At 48.8% G+C, this 14,338-nt stretch overlaps 2 protein-coding genes across 2 annotated transcripts; one reads left to right on the forward strand and one right to left on the reverse strand.

Annotated features, from left to right (window-relative positions):
* Positions 1-6,109: 6,109 nt before the first annotated feature.
* On the reverse strand, positions 6,110-9,718 carry LOC119301093 (PI-PLC X domain-containing protein At5g67130-like). The gene is made up of 8 exons (XM_037577987.1): positions 9,531-9,718; positions 9,140-9,262; positions 8,880-9,017; positions 8,641-8,739; positions 8,012-8,315; positions 6,947-7,170; positions 6,763-6,849; positions 6,110-6,480 (listed from the first exon to the last, which is right to left on the reverse strand). Exons 1-8 carry the CDS (start codon positions 9,606-9,608, stop codon positions 6,295-6,297), a joined length of 1,239 nt encoding a protein of 412 aa, XP_037433884.1. The 5' UTR covers positions 9,609-9,718; the 3' UTR covers positions 6,110-6,294.
* A 1,855-nt stretch (positions 9,719-11,573) lies between these two features.
* LOC119297227 lies at positions 11,574-12,945 on the forward strand. Its single transcript, XM_037575102.1, has 2 exons — positions 11,574-11,825; positions 11,954-12,945. The coding sequence occupies exons 1-2, from the start codon at positions 11,669-11,671 to the stop codon at positions 12,679-12,681; spliced, it is 885 nt and encodes a 294-aa protein (XP_037430999.1). The 5' UTR covers positions 11,574-11,668; the 3' UTR covers positions 12,682-12,945.
* The last annotated feature ends 1,393 nt before the right edge of the window (positions 12,946-14,338 follow it).

Consider the following 14,338-nt stretch of genomic DNA (forward strand, 5'->3'; position numbering starts at 1 on the left):
GCGGATGGAGCTGGAGCGCTAGTGTCGCGCCCTAGAGCAGATCGCCGCTCGGCGCCGTGGCCGCGACGAGGGAGGCGTCGTCATTCTCGATGACGACAGCGACGAGGACACGCCGCCACCGGTCCATCAGGGCGACCCCGGGCAGGGTTCCAGCAGGGGCGGCTGCATGAAGGAGGAGAAGGACGACGACAATGGCGATGGCGGCGACGGCGGCCACTTCGCTGTGCGCAACGCGTTCTTCAGCTTGTAGTTGCGGCCTTTGTTTCTTTTAAGTATTTCACTTTGCTATGTAAAAAACTATTTAAGTCGCTTAAGTAATGTCATGTTTGCCAAATGTTAGCCGAATCTTTGTCCCATTTGCCAACTTTAGCCGAATTCCTTTAAAAAATTAAAAACGCCTTCTGGGGATGACCCTGGGGCCGGTGACTGGGAACCCCAAAGCCCCCATGCCAATTTTTACGCCGGTTGGCGGCGATTTTACGAGCCCCCTGGGAGGCCAATGGCTGGAGATGCTCTAAGATACAAGTGTCCTATTTGGACACGACTCCATATTCTATCTAAACACAATACAACTACAAGACCAACTATAACCTACCTTGTAGAATAATATTCGACACAACTCTAATAATGGATTTATTTGCTGGCTAAAAGGAATTGATCTACTGGATGGATTTGAAAAAAATGAAATTTGACAACCTATGAGGGAACTCGAAAATAGGATCTAAACTACGTGACCGATCTAATCATTGATTGACCGGGTGCCATGCCCCCGACGAGAGGAGATTAATCTCCCCGGGGCGGCACTCTGCAGAAGTGGTGGAAGGTCCTAGGGTCGGTGTCGTTGGACAAACCGCTCTAATACCATGTGAAAATTGTAAGATGGGTAATATTTTTGTTGTGTTGATCTGTCTCTTGTAGGGGTATTTATAGAGTACAATATGAAGAAGAGAGACTTGGAATAGAGAGCAAATCATACATGTTTAAACCTATTCTATCTCTAGCTCTTGTCTCTATCTTAAACACTAGGACGTCGATATCCACCACACGTGTGGTATAATAGGTATTCGCCCACACACCGTGTGTGGCATGAGCAGGGCAGCCCACACGGGCTGTGTGTGGGCGAACAGTAGAATTGCCGACACGTGTGGGCGTAGGTACTTCGTGTCACACGCCCAACAAGTACTACTCATCCCCACCCCGTGCATGTGGCACGAAGCAAATATGCCCACACGTCCTGGAGCAGCTACATTAGGTACCCGCGGGATGACGATTTAGTTGCCATCCGGGATGGCAGATGTAGTTATCCAGGATGGCAAATATGGTTGTAAAAGCATGGCAACTCTCACTGTTTTGGTTAACTATAGTTGCCATGTCTAATTTATGGTAGTTGTTGCGTGTAATCAAACCATAATTGTCGTGTGTGATTAACTACTTGTCACATATGGTCAAACAATAGTTGTCATGTGTATTTACCTCGTTGCCACGTGTGGTTAATCACAATTGCCATGTATGTTTATCTGATTGCCACGTACGTGCAACTGCAGTTGCCGTCTAGCAAACGAATCATAGTTGCCATGTGTGTTTGCCTAGTTGCCATCCAACAACATACGACTGTCGTGTGGGCGAAAATCAGTTCACCCACACGCGCGTGGACTAGGTGGTGGATGTGTGCGCAGAAACTAGTTCGCCCACACAACGCAGCTGGCAACCGTGTGTTGTGGGGCATGTGGGCGACCTCTCCAATGCCCACACGCCATCCTTGTCCTACGTGGCACACGAAAACTGTTTCGGTGTGTCAAGATTCGTGCAAACTTAATTGGACGGCGATCCAGACGTGTGGGCGAGTTGCAGTGTTGCCACACGTGTGGGTGTTAGTGTTTTCGAAACACTATTATACTTCTAACAGACACCACACAACTTTGTTTTGATAATTTACCAATGTGAGAATAATTCAATCATTTTCTTTGTACTATTTCGCGAGGGGGACAAAAAAAGTACAGAGTGCTAGCATTGCACACTATTTGTTCTATCCACACTGAGTCCAAACTTTCTCGAATACGTAGGAGTGTGCGTATTATATTATATAGAAGGGAGGGGCAGAGAGCCCAAATCCACCGATGATGTTACAAATTTAGTACATCGTGAACCAAGCTCCTACATCCGCACGGAAACAAGAAAGATCTGTATGACTACTCACCTAGCGCCCACCTTGATAATTCCGCGCCAACTTCAGCCCAGTCACCCTTAAGCAGTCCGGCTCTGAACCAAGCCATTCCCTCCTCCACGATCCTCATGATGAGCCCAGCTAATGAGGGAGAGGCGCCATCGAATACAATGGCGTTGTGATGCTTCCAGATTTCCCATAGGACCAAGGAGATGATGACGCGCATGTTCTTCGGCTTATCTGCACACCAAGTAGCTAGAGTGTCGTGCCCTGCGGGTGTCCATGCAAGTTTGCCTATCGTGGTGCATAGAGTTCTCCAGATTGTCCGAGCAAAGACGCAAGTTAGCACAATGTGATTCAAGGTTTCTTCTTCTTGGTCGCAGAAAGGGCAAGTATCATTGTGTGGCAGCCCTCGCTGAGCTAGCCAATCTGCTGTCCAACACCTATTCTTCATGGCAAGCCATAGAAAGAAGCAACAGCGCAGTGGCGCTCTGGACTTCCACGTAAACTGCGTTGTGACTGACACCTCTCTGCCAGCGAACTTCGCCACATAGGCAGACCGGGTTGAGTACTTGCCACCAGGTTCCCAACACTAGGACACCACATCCTACACGTCTTCCTGCAGTGTAACTTCCTGAACTCTTGACCACAGGTTCAGGTACTACCAAAGGGCCTGCATGCCTAGATCTTGTTTGATATCGGATGCCCAGACTCCAGTGGTGATGGCCTCCTTAAGGGTTCTCGTTCTTCTTTTGAGCGGAGGGACGGCCTCATAAATTTGCAGTGCAATTTCCACAATGCGATATCCATCCATCCAGCGATCTTCCTAGAAGAGGGTCAGGCTTCCGTCTCCTACTGTTATCTTGGCTGCTGCATTGCAGAGTGTGGTCGATTCCTTGGGTACTTTGATGTCAAACTCACTCCACGGTCTGTTCTGATCCATCCGTTGTAGCCAGGGCCATCTGGCTTGCAGCACGACATTGAGCCAAGCCAGGTCAGGGATGCCTAGCCGCCCGCCCACTTTGGCATACAGACTGTTGTCCAGGCCACCGAGCAGTTTCCACCATTCGCTTCCTTTTTGCCACATCACAAGAACCCTCGTATAATCTTGTTTATGGCATGAATTGTCTTCATTGGTAGTGCTAAATCAAGCATCATGTGGATGGGAACCGAGCAAAGAACTGAGAGTATGAGGATGAGTCGGACGCTCTTCGGCAAAGTAGCAGCCTTCCAGTTCGGTAGGCACTGAGCAATGCGTTCCACCAGGCTGTGTAACTGGGCAGCCGAAGGCTTTCTGGGACAAAGCGACATCCCCAGGTAGCGGCGCGAAAAAGATGCAAGCTCACAGCCCAGGGTAACCGTGGCCAGAGCTTTTTCTTCATTGGAGCAACGAATTGGGATTGTCGCCGTCTTGTTGAAGTTGACCTGTAGGCCAGAAGCCATCCCAAATAGGTGCAGTATGTGGGAGCAAGCATGAAGATCGGTTTGCACTGGTTTGAGGAAGATGATTGCATCATCTGCGAAAAGGGACACCCGCTGCTTGAGACCATGGCTGGCAAGTGGTGTCAAGACGTCCATCTTCGTGGCCAGCTGAAAGAGATGGTGGAGCGGCTCCATCATAAGGATAAATAGCATGGGGGATAGAGGTCCGCCTTGCCACAGGCCCTTGCAATTGAAGATTGGCGCCCCAGGCACTCCGTTGATCATGATGTGAGTAGAGGAGATAGCAAGGAGACCCACGATCCAGCTCAGCCACCGACTGCCAAAACCCATCGTTTGGAGAACTTCAATCAGAAAAGACCATTGTACCGTGTCGAATGCCTTCAAGATGTCCAGCTTTAGCAAGATTGCAGGTTGACGGAGCGCGTGTAGCCGTCTTGCGGTGCTCTGAACGAACATGAAGTTATCGTGCAGTGCTCTCCCTTTGACAAACGCGCTTTGGTGGATGCCGACCAAGTGCGGCAGCTCTAGCGCAAGGCGACTTGCCAAAACTTTGTCAAAAATCTTAGCCAGCCCATGCATGAGGCTCACGGGTCTAAAATCTCGCAGCTCATTTGCGCCATCCTTTTTTGGCAGGAGCGTGACCAGGGCTTTGTTGATCGCGACGAATCCCCTCAGATCTCCACGGTAGAATGTCGTGAAAGCCTTCGTAATGTACCCCTTGATGATGGACCAACATGCTGTGTAGAATCGGCCGGTGAAGCCGGGTGCCTTGTCCAGGGGCATGTGCTTAATGGCTTCGAGGATCTCCTCCTCCGAGAAGGGTTCTTTGAGCTTGCGCAAATCCCGAGTGGGCATACTGATGGCATCCAGGTGAAGGTCGTGATCGCGTGGCGAGGTCATGCCCAGTAGCCTATCATAGAAGTCGTCCACGGTAGAAGCAATCTCCTCCTGCCCAGTGAGGACCTGGCCGTTGTGGCGCAAGGTCATGAGCGCATTCTTCCTCTGGCGATGTCGCACGTGTTGGTGAAAAAAATCGAGTATTGGCGTCCCCGTCCTTCAGATGCAGTAGCCTCGACTTCTGCCTAGCGATCGTCCGCTCAAGGGAAGAGAGGCCAAGAAGTTTCCTTTTCAGCGTGCGCCTAAGAGCCAACTCGCCCTCGCATAGATCCCGCGAATCCATGGCCACATCTAGCCGTAGGATGACCTCAAGTGCAACGGCAATTTGAAGCCGCACGTTGCCAATCCACTTGGAGCTCCATGCTTGCAGACGGCGCGTGGTGATTCTGAGTTTGTTATTGAGCACCGTAAAAGGGTTGCCATCCGACGGGCAAGACTGACATGCCTCCTGAACCGTTCGCATGAAGCCGGGAGCTTTGGTCCAAAAGGACTCAAATTTGAATCTCTTCCCAAAGGAGAAGTCCGCATGGAAGTCCAAAAGCAGAGGACAATGGTCTGAAACCGCCGATCCGAGCGCCGTGAGAAAGCAAGACGGGTATAGATCTTCCCAAGAGTTCGTGGCAAAATGTGATCAATCTTCTCCAAGGTAGCCCTAGCCCGCTCATTAGACCACGTGTACCTCCGACCGTTAAGGTAGATCTCTTTGAGTTCCAGTCTGTTCAAGCGAGAGCGAAAGCGCGAGATCATTCTCCGGTTGATCAAGGTGTTATTCTTATCCTCCGGGTTCACCAGCAAGTTGAAATCCCCGACCAGAAGCCACGGCCCAGACTGTAACTCTCGAACTTCTGCTAGCTCATGCATGAATTCTATCTTATCCGCCTCTAGGTTAGGGCCATAGACGCCCGTGATCCACCAAGAATCCGCTCCAAAGGGAGAGACAACCGCCGAGATCGTGTTTTCAGAGAGGTGAGGATGGGAGAGAGTAGCCACAAGGGGGTTCCAAGCTAAAAGGATCCCTCCACATGTGCCCGAGGCCGGCAAATAGTAAAACTCCTTAAGTTTATTTCCCAAACATTGTGAGACGATGCTCAAAGTTAGCACTTCCATCTTAGTCTGTTGGAGGCAGACCAGGCTCGGATCCACCGCAGCAATGGTCTGATACACGGCACTACGCCTCGCAGGGTTGTTTAGTCCACCTACGTTCCACACAATCAGCTTGAGTGGTTGTGAAGCCATGAGAAAAGCCCACGGAATCCGCACTCAAGGGAGAGAGTCTACGCTCGCCCCTCCACCGTGTCCACGTCCTCTTGCAATGGGGATGCCGGCGACTCCCATCCAAAGAGGGCGAGGATGGCCGCAATCTGTCCGTCATTGAGCGGGTTGTCGAACAAGCGAATGTATGCTTGAAATGCTTCATCCCCAATCGTATCCCCCTCGTGCGCCACAGTTTACGGATGATGACTTGCTGCTGCTTCGTCACTGCCGAGCCACGATCAACACCGTTAGCAAGCCGGACACTCCGGCGTGGCGTGGTTTGAGCTGGCTGTCTACGCTGCCGTGTGCGTTTAAGTGGCGGCTGCACGCGGCAGGTGGGCGCTGGCAGGATTGGAGAGAGTGCACGCCTTACGCGCGTGCAGAAGTCCATTTCTCTGAATATAGCCTAGAAAGCTAGCAAGCTGCTGACCATCATCCCATCACGGAAGCAACATGACAACATACATACGCCGGTATGAAAGAAGAAAAGGACAGTTCACAAACCCACAAGGACACGTAAACCAAAGCCCGAAGGTTCAAAATGGCTTAAGAATCAAAGCAAGACTTAGCGAAATAACCAAGTTGCTCCAGGTGGAAGTACTGCTGGCCCTTGAAGCAGAAGTCTTGAATTCTATAGTTCCTGAATAGACGTTCCCGTTTACAGAAGAGGTAGTTCGATTAGGTGCTCCAGTGTTCTTGCATGCGCCCGTTGGTGCCCCAGCCTGCAAACATTTCTTCATGAAACTTCCATAACAACAATATGGCATTTAAAGTGTAAATGGTGAAGAAAAAATGTATGCCCAGAATAGGAATGGTGTCCTCTTAAATATATGGAGCGGAGTCATGTTGATAAGCCTGATCGTGCATAAGGTATTCATTTTTAGTACTGTTTAATTGTATATAGAAGTCTGGTTGGAAAACATGTTCTGAAGCTAATGCGAATTTACACCAAATTCTGGGACTACAGTTTTTTGTTGGCAGAAAATTTATGTCTTCACAATTACCTGGCAAGCAGCAATGGTGTTGCAACCACATAGCGTAAGGCCGTTGATTCTGTCCTGAACATCAAAAACACCACCACCGTCGCTTCGCTGCGCATGTCACATTAAGAACAGTTCCATACTTACATTCGATACCAGATAAATCTTGTTTTTATTTGTCTGAACTGGGCATAAAGTATTATATTACCATGTAAAAATTCACAGCTATGTAGTTCGGGATTCTATTTCCAGCTGCAGCATAGCAAGTTTGGACCATCTTAGGTAGTCCAACAGAATTCTCTTTGCATGCTTCACTCTCAACAGGAATTGTGGGGAAATAATTTTGCATAAATAGAGACGCAGATCTTGAGTTTAGTGGCTGTGATTCCTTTCTGTTTGGACAAGCGCTAGGGTCAATACCCGGATCTCCAGCTGTCATGATCACGGGAAATAATATGTAAACATGAATAAAATATAAGAGCTATATATCCGTGCTCAGAGAAAATTAGTAAAGTACTCAAGATAAATCAATTAGAGTTAAGTGCAAGTTGAGTGATATATCCACAGGACTACCAGTATAAAACTCCTATGAGAGCAAATTTGTAGGAGAACACAAATCTTGCATACAAAATAACTCCGGATCAATGTCTTAAGAAGCAAATACTGATCAGATAATGTATATTATGATACAGTACAATATAAAACATTCACTTGTGGTGCAATCTTTTTTATTGGTTTAAGCACCAAAACAGCATGAATATTTTTCAAAAACAATCGAGGTGGTTCTTAATTCATCAAGCATCTAATGTGGATCATGTGGATCACTCAAGGGAGGGTTGATCCCTTCTCTTCTTGTGTAACTAGCACATGAGTAAATAAAAAATACCGAATATCCCAGAAAGGACAACTAGCACAATTAGCTCTTAACAGGGAAATGAAAAAACTACACAATTAGCTCTTAACTTAGTTCTAAATCAGAATATGTTCAGCTCATAGTCATCTTTGGAGTAAATTAATCACACGAGACTCTCATGGTCCAATATATTATAAGTTGAAAGGTGAAATGGATGTTAAACAAGGTTCTCAAGACAAAGAAACAACACAACAAAGCCTTTAGTCCCAAACAAGTTGGGGTAGGCTATCTCAAGACATAGAAAGCCAAGAAGAAATTTGTATTTTGGGTTTTAGATTTGCAAATTGTGGTATAGCTATCGCTACCTAGAATCAATAGAACCTCTGTTTTTTTCAATAAAGCCCAGAAAGCCATACTTACACTCATTCTCCAGCAAATAACTCCACTGGTAAGCTATTCCTTCGCTAGACTCCTTTGAAGCATCGGAAGTAAACACAAGCAACCTGTGGTTCTTTGCAACCATATCTGTGACGGTGGGCCACTCCTGCCCACTCGTTGGCATTTCTGAGATAGGGTACCAATACTTCATCAAGTCAGCAGCAGTAAACAATTTGCTCAATCTCATCGGGGCATGTACGTAATCCTCGATGAATATTGTAACAATCTCCGTGGGATTCTCGGATAGAAATGCTTCCACCTCTTTCAACGTGTCAATTGCTGGTTCCTAGAATCACATTGCATTTGAACATTAGGAGTCTGGTCGCCTTAACAGCTATACATCTCGCAAGGTTAGTGATGAATTCAGAAAGGAATCAATTAACTTCCATTCCCCACATTCTTTAGTTCCAATTGATTACCACACTGAAACAATATTATCCACAATAGAATCGTAAGAGTGACAAAACAACACAAGTCTTCGTGTTCATCGTGTTCATGAATTTAACATACGAGTTGACGGAGTATTATAACCGAGCTTCATTAGATTTTGAGGTGGCTTAACTAGAAATGAAATGTCAATTAGTTTGGTATCTGCAAAGAACAGAACTTACGAAAGCGGTGAAGTTGTAGCATTGCCCTTGCAAGGAGTGGCAGAGCCAGACATCCCCACCGAAGTCATACATATCCAGCATCAATCCCCTCACTCCATTCTGCACACACCATTATATCAAAGAAAGAAAAAAAAACTAAAAACACCCATCCTATAAAATCGCGAAAATATAACCTCCCCCCACCCCCAAACAAAAAATAAATAAATAAAAAGATTGGCCCATGTATTCAGTGTAGTTACCCTGAGTTGGTTGGTGACAGTGTCTTCCTGGTTGTAGAATGTAACCCTCTCAACCCCGGTGCGTGACGGCTCGCCGACGATGGAGAATGAATTATGGGTCACCAGCCATGAGTACCTGTTAAATGGCAGCCCCTTCACCTGGACAAAACAAGCATGCCCCATCCCATGGTTGAAGAACAAGATAGATGAGTAATTGCCGAACACAAGCCACAGACAGAGTAATACTACAAGCAAGCGCTTAAGGGAATGCAAGAGTTTACGATGGAGGTGGGCTGGATGGCCAGGTCCCTGATGCAGGACGGCCGCGTCCGGCCGGCGGCGGCGCAATCGCCGCAGTAGAGGCCCACCCCGCAGTCGCGGGCCGCCGAGCACGAATCCCCGACCTGCAAACAAGACCCAGCGGTAAATTCAGGCTCCCTCAAAGATCGCACCACTTTTAGGAAGAAACAGACACTGAGAGATAAATTCAGTTCATGTATCACTCTCGCGGAAGAAGGAGAAAAGAACAGTATGCTCATGCCATGCCATCAGGAATTATAGGCATCAAGAAGGGTTAGATCGAACTGGACAAGAACTTGATGGGAGACACAGCAGGTAGGTAACACGCAAGAATCGGAACCGTGGAGAGGATCGGGCTGACGAATCGGGTACCTGGCAGGTGCAGGGGACTAGCAGCAGCAGCGCGACGTGGAGCGAGAGGAGGAAGCGGCGGCAGGAGAGGCGCGCCATTAGTGGCCACCAACCACTCTCTCCACCATGGAGTGAGCTAGTGATCTGCTGCTGCGAGAAGGGAAAGCAGGGGAAGCACTACATGGCTGCCCTTTTTCTCTTTCTTTCTTTCTTTCTTTATTTTCGACGAGGGACAGCGCCGGAGGAGGGGTCAAATCGTCAACACGCTTTCCCTTTGTTTTCTTGGTAGGATCCCCCGGTCCTTTTCTTTACAGAATTAACCGACAGCAACAAGCAACGGTAGTACTAGTATTTATAATAGTTCACGTACATGATTTGGAAATAGCATACTCCCTTCCATCCATATTACATGTCCCACAAATAAATGTATGTAGTATTGAAATACATCTCTATAGAGCTATTTAAGCGACGAGTAATATGAATCGAAGAAAGTAGGAATCTTCACATGAGCTTGGAGTGGATAAAACTTTTTACTATAAAATGCTGGACAAATGAATCCCAAAAATTATACTGCATTTGTGCGGGCAAAATCTTTGAATCAAAGAGGAATGTAGTGAATATTGTGGCATCATTTCAATAGGTCTCTCGTAATCTAGTTTTATCCTATACAAAAATATGGTACACACTTTTGGTGTACTTTTGAAAAAAAAAGCACAAAGAGTATTAGCGCTCCTCACAAGTAAAATAGCAGTCTTAAAATCATCCCGTCATGCTCATGCGCTCTTTTCTTCCTTTTGTTAATGTCATTGAACGACTGTCCCCACCGCCAGGCTCTGTCATCATCACTGTCCACGTTGTACCGCTTTAGAAAGCAGTTGGAGTCCAGCTGTCTCTCCATGAAGAGAGATGCCTTGACCTCAACGCTAGAACCACTGGCATGCCCGTTCATCAGCTTGGATGTGACTGTTGAGTGACTATACTGATATCGAGATACAAGAGCGACGTCCCATGTAGCAAGCATGCACTCCAACAACAGGGTCCAAACATAACGCTATATGTGTAGGGTGCGAGTCGAGATAGTGGAAGGATATTAAATCTTTTAATGTTTTATAATATAATATTAAATCTAGTTTATAATAGATCAATAGAACGTTGGATACAAGTAGATGCAAGGTAATTGAGCGGACCCTAAACAAAGATGCAACTGCAAACGGCTATATGTCTTAAAATTATTATCAAAGTCGCAACTAAATTTGTCACGGTTACACCATCATAGCTCTTTCCCACAATTGACAACATCAAGACAAATCCAGTCAAACCACGAAGTACCTACCTGCAACTATAGAGGAAGAAATCTCAACAAATCATAACAGTAGTAGACCGTCGCGTACATGGAGGTTGGCAATCGCGTCAAGCATACCAGCGATGGGGCCGCCAAACCAAGAAGATAGTGTTACAGTTGTTGATGCACATGAAAACACGCGACCTGGAGTACAAATAACCAACCAACTTTTCATAAAGAGTAACCGGGACACAAAAACTCTAGAGCTCCTCAGCAACGCAACACCAATAAAAACGATTGGAGTTGAAGGACTTTTATTCAAAATGACATTGATAGCATTGTTAGAGCAACATCACTAAGACACAAAACTTGCTACACAAAGGGTGAGAGACAAGGGGAATCCCCTTCCCTCCGCCTCACGGTGTCGGAGCAGCGGCTGAAAGCAAAGGGGAGAGGAGATTGATTTTGTGGCAGCTAGGGTTTCTCCACAATGAAGGTTTTATGTCACACACAATCAGTCAATCACTTAGCCTTTCACAGTATGGTCTTATGAACATCTTGTGTTCGTGAACCGCAGAAATCTATGAATCTATTGTTCATGTTCCTCTTTTCGTATCCGGTCACAAGTTCCTGTTCAGTAAAATACGCAGTGGAACATCAATCCTCAGCTCTGTTGATCTGTGACTGTTGGATCTCAATCTAACGGTCAGCGATCGCGCCTGAAGCGCTGATCGACAAGTTGCTCCCCCGGCGTTCAGCGCCGACGGGACGGGTCTCGGCCGAGCACCTTCAAACTCGCCTCCTCCACCAGCGCACCCAACAGAAGCCACCTTCCCACCCCCAGTCTCCGCAGGTCACACGCACCCACCGCGCTGCAATGCCGTTCCTGAGCCCCCTCCCGGGCGACGACGCCGACGACTACTACTACGGCTACGACGCCGGGTACCGCCGCGGCGGCGGCAGCGGCACCGGCGGGAAGAGCGCCAAGAAGGACAAGGGCATCTTCTCCTGCCTCCCCTGCTTCACCCCCTTCTGTAATTGCTTCCCCTCCCTTTCTTGTCCAAGAAGGATTTCATGGCGGCTCTCTTCTAGTCCATGGCGCCGATTTCTTGGCTTTCTTGCTTCGCTGATTCGTGCCTCTTTCTCGTTTCTTTCCGACCAGCGCCCGGGGCGGTGGACCCGATGGCGCACCGCCGCCTCCTCTCCTCCGACTCCAGCGACAGCGACAACGTCGCCGCCACCGACATCACCGCCGATCTCGCCCGCCTCCGCCTGCGCTACTCCCGCCTCGCCGCCGGCCCGCCCGTCCGCCCGCGCGACGTCCCCGCCCTCGTCGCCCGCACGGACGACCCGCCGCTCGCCGTCGCCGCGCTCTCCTGGCTCGGCGGCGACCTGCGCCCGTCCTGCATCCTCGCCCTCCTCCCGGCGCTGTTCCCGTCCCTGCGAACAAGCGAGTCCGAGGGCGACCTCTTCCTCCCCTCCAACGAGCGCCAGTCGCATGCGCTCTCTGCCGCCAGGCGCCGCCTCCAGGCCCGCGAGGCCGCGCTGGACGGCGAGGTGGCCGAGTACCAATCCACCTACGCCATGAAGCTGGCGTGCGAGAAGACCAAGGAGGGGTTCGCCGAGACGGCGGCCGAGGAGGTGTGCAAGATGGCGCGCGCCGCGCGGCGCGCCGACAAGCTGCGGTGGCGCGCCGTGGAGGCCGCCGTGAAGGAGGTGCTCGCGCCGGCGCAGGCCAAGGAGTTCCTCAAGGCCGTCGAGGACGTGTCCGGCAAGGCCGGGCGGCACGGCGCGAGGTGGCAGGCGCGCGCTGGGCCCCTCTCGGTGCCCGCCGAGGCGTTCGAGCGCATGCGTACCAATGCCAGAGCAGCCGCAGATGATGCGTGGTGACCGGACCTCGCCATGGCCTGCTTCTTTGACGATGACTGAAGCCTGTTGGGATAGTTTCGTCGATGAATCTCTCTGCAGCTAATGCTGAAGAGAAAGCTGCTGCTGATTCATGGTGAGCTTCAGATGGTTTTACTTTCAACAAGGGCATTGTATCTGAATCTGTGAACCGACAGCAGTTGTGTGAACCATCATGAAATCGTGTTAATCGACGTAATATGCTCCTTTTGCCACTTTGAAGGAGTATGCTCATAGTAGTTTTGTGAATTGCAGTGTTTCTATCTCGCTTTTTTTTCATGATAATGATAATACTAGTCTTATTAATAAAGTAAAATTTTTGTTACAAGCCACACAAACACCGACATCACAGGACCGAAAAGATAGGATAATCCTACGCAAAAAACCGATGCATGTCCCTCTTCACCAGGAAAAAGAAGACAAATCACCTCTTCATCCGAACTGGACGCGGCTCCATCGCTGATCAACAGCTTTACGAACCTCCAAAGTAGTTTGCCTTAAGCAAAACCATTGCCGTTGAAAGAATCAGATCAGGGCAACGTGTCCCCAGACATGCTATCGAACTCCATAACTGACATCCCCGCATGACTACGACGTTGGAGAAGGAAGCCAAAACTGCCATCCTCCAATCACCAACCCAACACAGGATGCACCTTCTTCCAGCTATCGCCTGCATAGACAACCGTCTGCGCGTACTCCAAGACGCCAAAACCTCCCCGCTCCATCGTGACGTCGGAGACAACGCCACAGTAAGATGGACAGAGCAAAAGGGGAGACACACATGAAAGGGTCGCTGTCGCTGCCTCGCCAACACCATCCATGAACACTAATGCTGCTGATATGAAGGATCGACAAACACGTGATGCCATCAACTTCGAGACGCCGCCATGAAGGACACCGCCGGTGTGAGAGTGGGGCTGAGGCAGATTTATTCGCTCGGGCGCCGTTCCCACTACCCCAACGGCTCACCACGACCTACAAAACGATACCCTAACTACAGAGCAGAAGGAGAGGGGACCGGCCCTGGCTGGTGTAGATCGAAGGTAGAGGATCGCCTCCCTAGTCACCTTCATGAGGTGGCGGCTAGGTTAGGGAAAACTGCGTCATGGTTCTATCTCTCTGACACCTTGAGGAAATACGGGAATAGTTACAACCAAATCAAAAGACTATCAAAATGTGCATTTGTAGAAAGTTTGGATATGCTAGTGAATATTAAACCTTGCCAGCTCTTATTAGTGATGCTAAGACCATCTACAATTAGGATGTGCTAATTTAAATCGGTTTTTTTTCAAAACTATCATGTTTTTTGTAGCAAATTCGAAAACTATAGGACGTAATGCAAAAAAACCAAAACTAGTAGCCTGTCGGCCATTCTTTGGCCGAAGTAGTACTTTTCGGCCACATTTAGGCCGAAGTAGTACTTTTCGGCCACACTTAGGCCGAAAAGGCATTTTTTGGTCAACACTAGGCCGAAATAGACTTTTTGGTCAAGTCTAGGCCGAAAAGTCACTTTTTGGTCAACCCTAGACCGAAGTTGCATGGCTCATGCTGAAATGTATTTTGTCGCCACCCGTTTCCCGCCAACCCCTTCCCGCCATATGTTTCCGCCACCCGTTTCTCGCCAACCCCTCCCCGCCAATCC

The sequence above is a fragment of the Triticum dicoccoides genome, chromosome 5A (genome assembly GCF_002162155.2).
Source record: "Triticum dicoccoides isolate Atlit2015 ecotype Zavitan chromosome 5A, WEW_v2.0, whole genome shotgun sequence".
NCBI lineage: Eukaryota > Viridiplantae > Streptophyta > Magnoliopsida > Poales > Poaceae > Triticum > Triticum dicoccoides.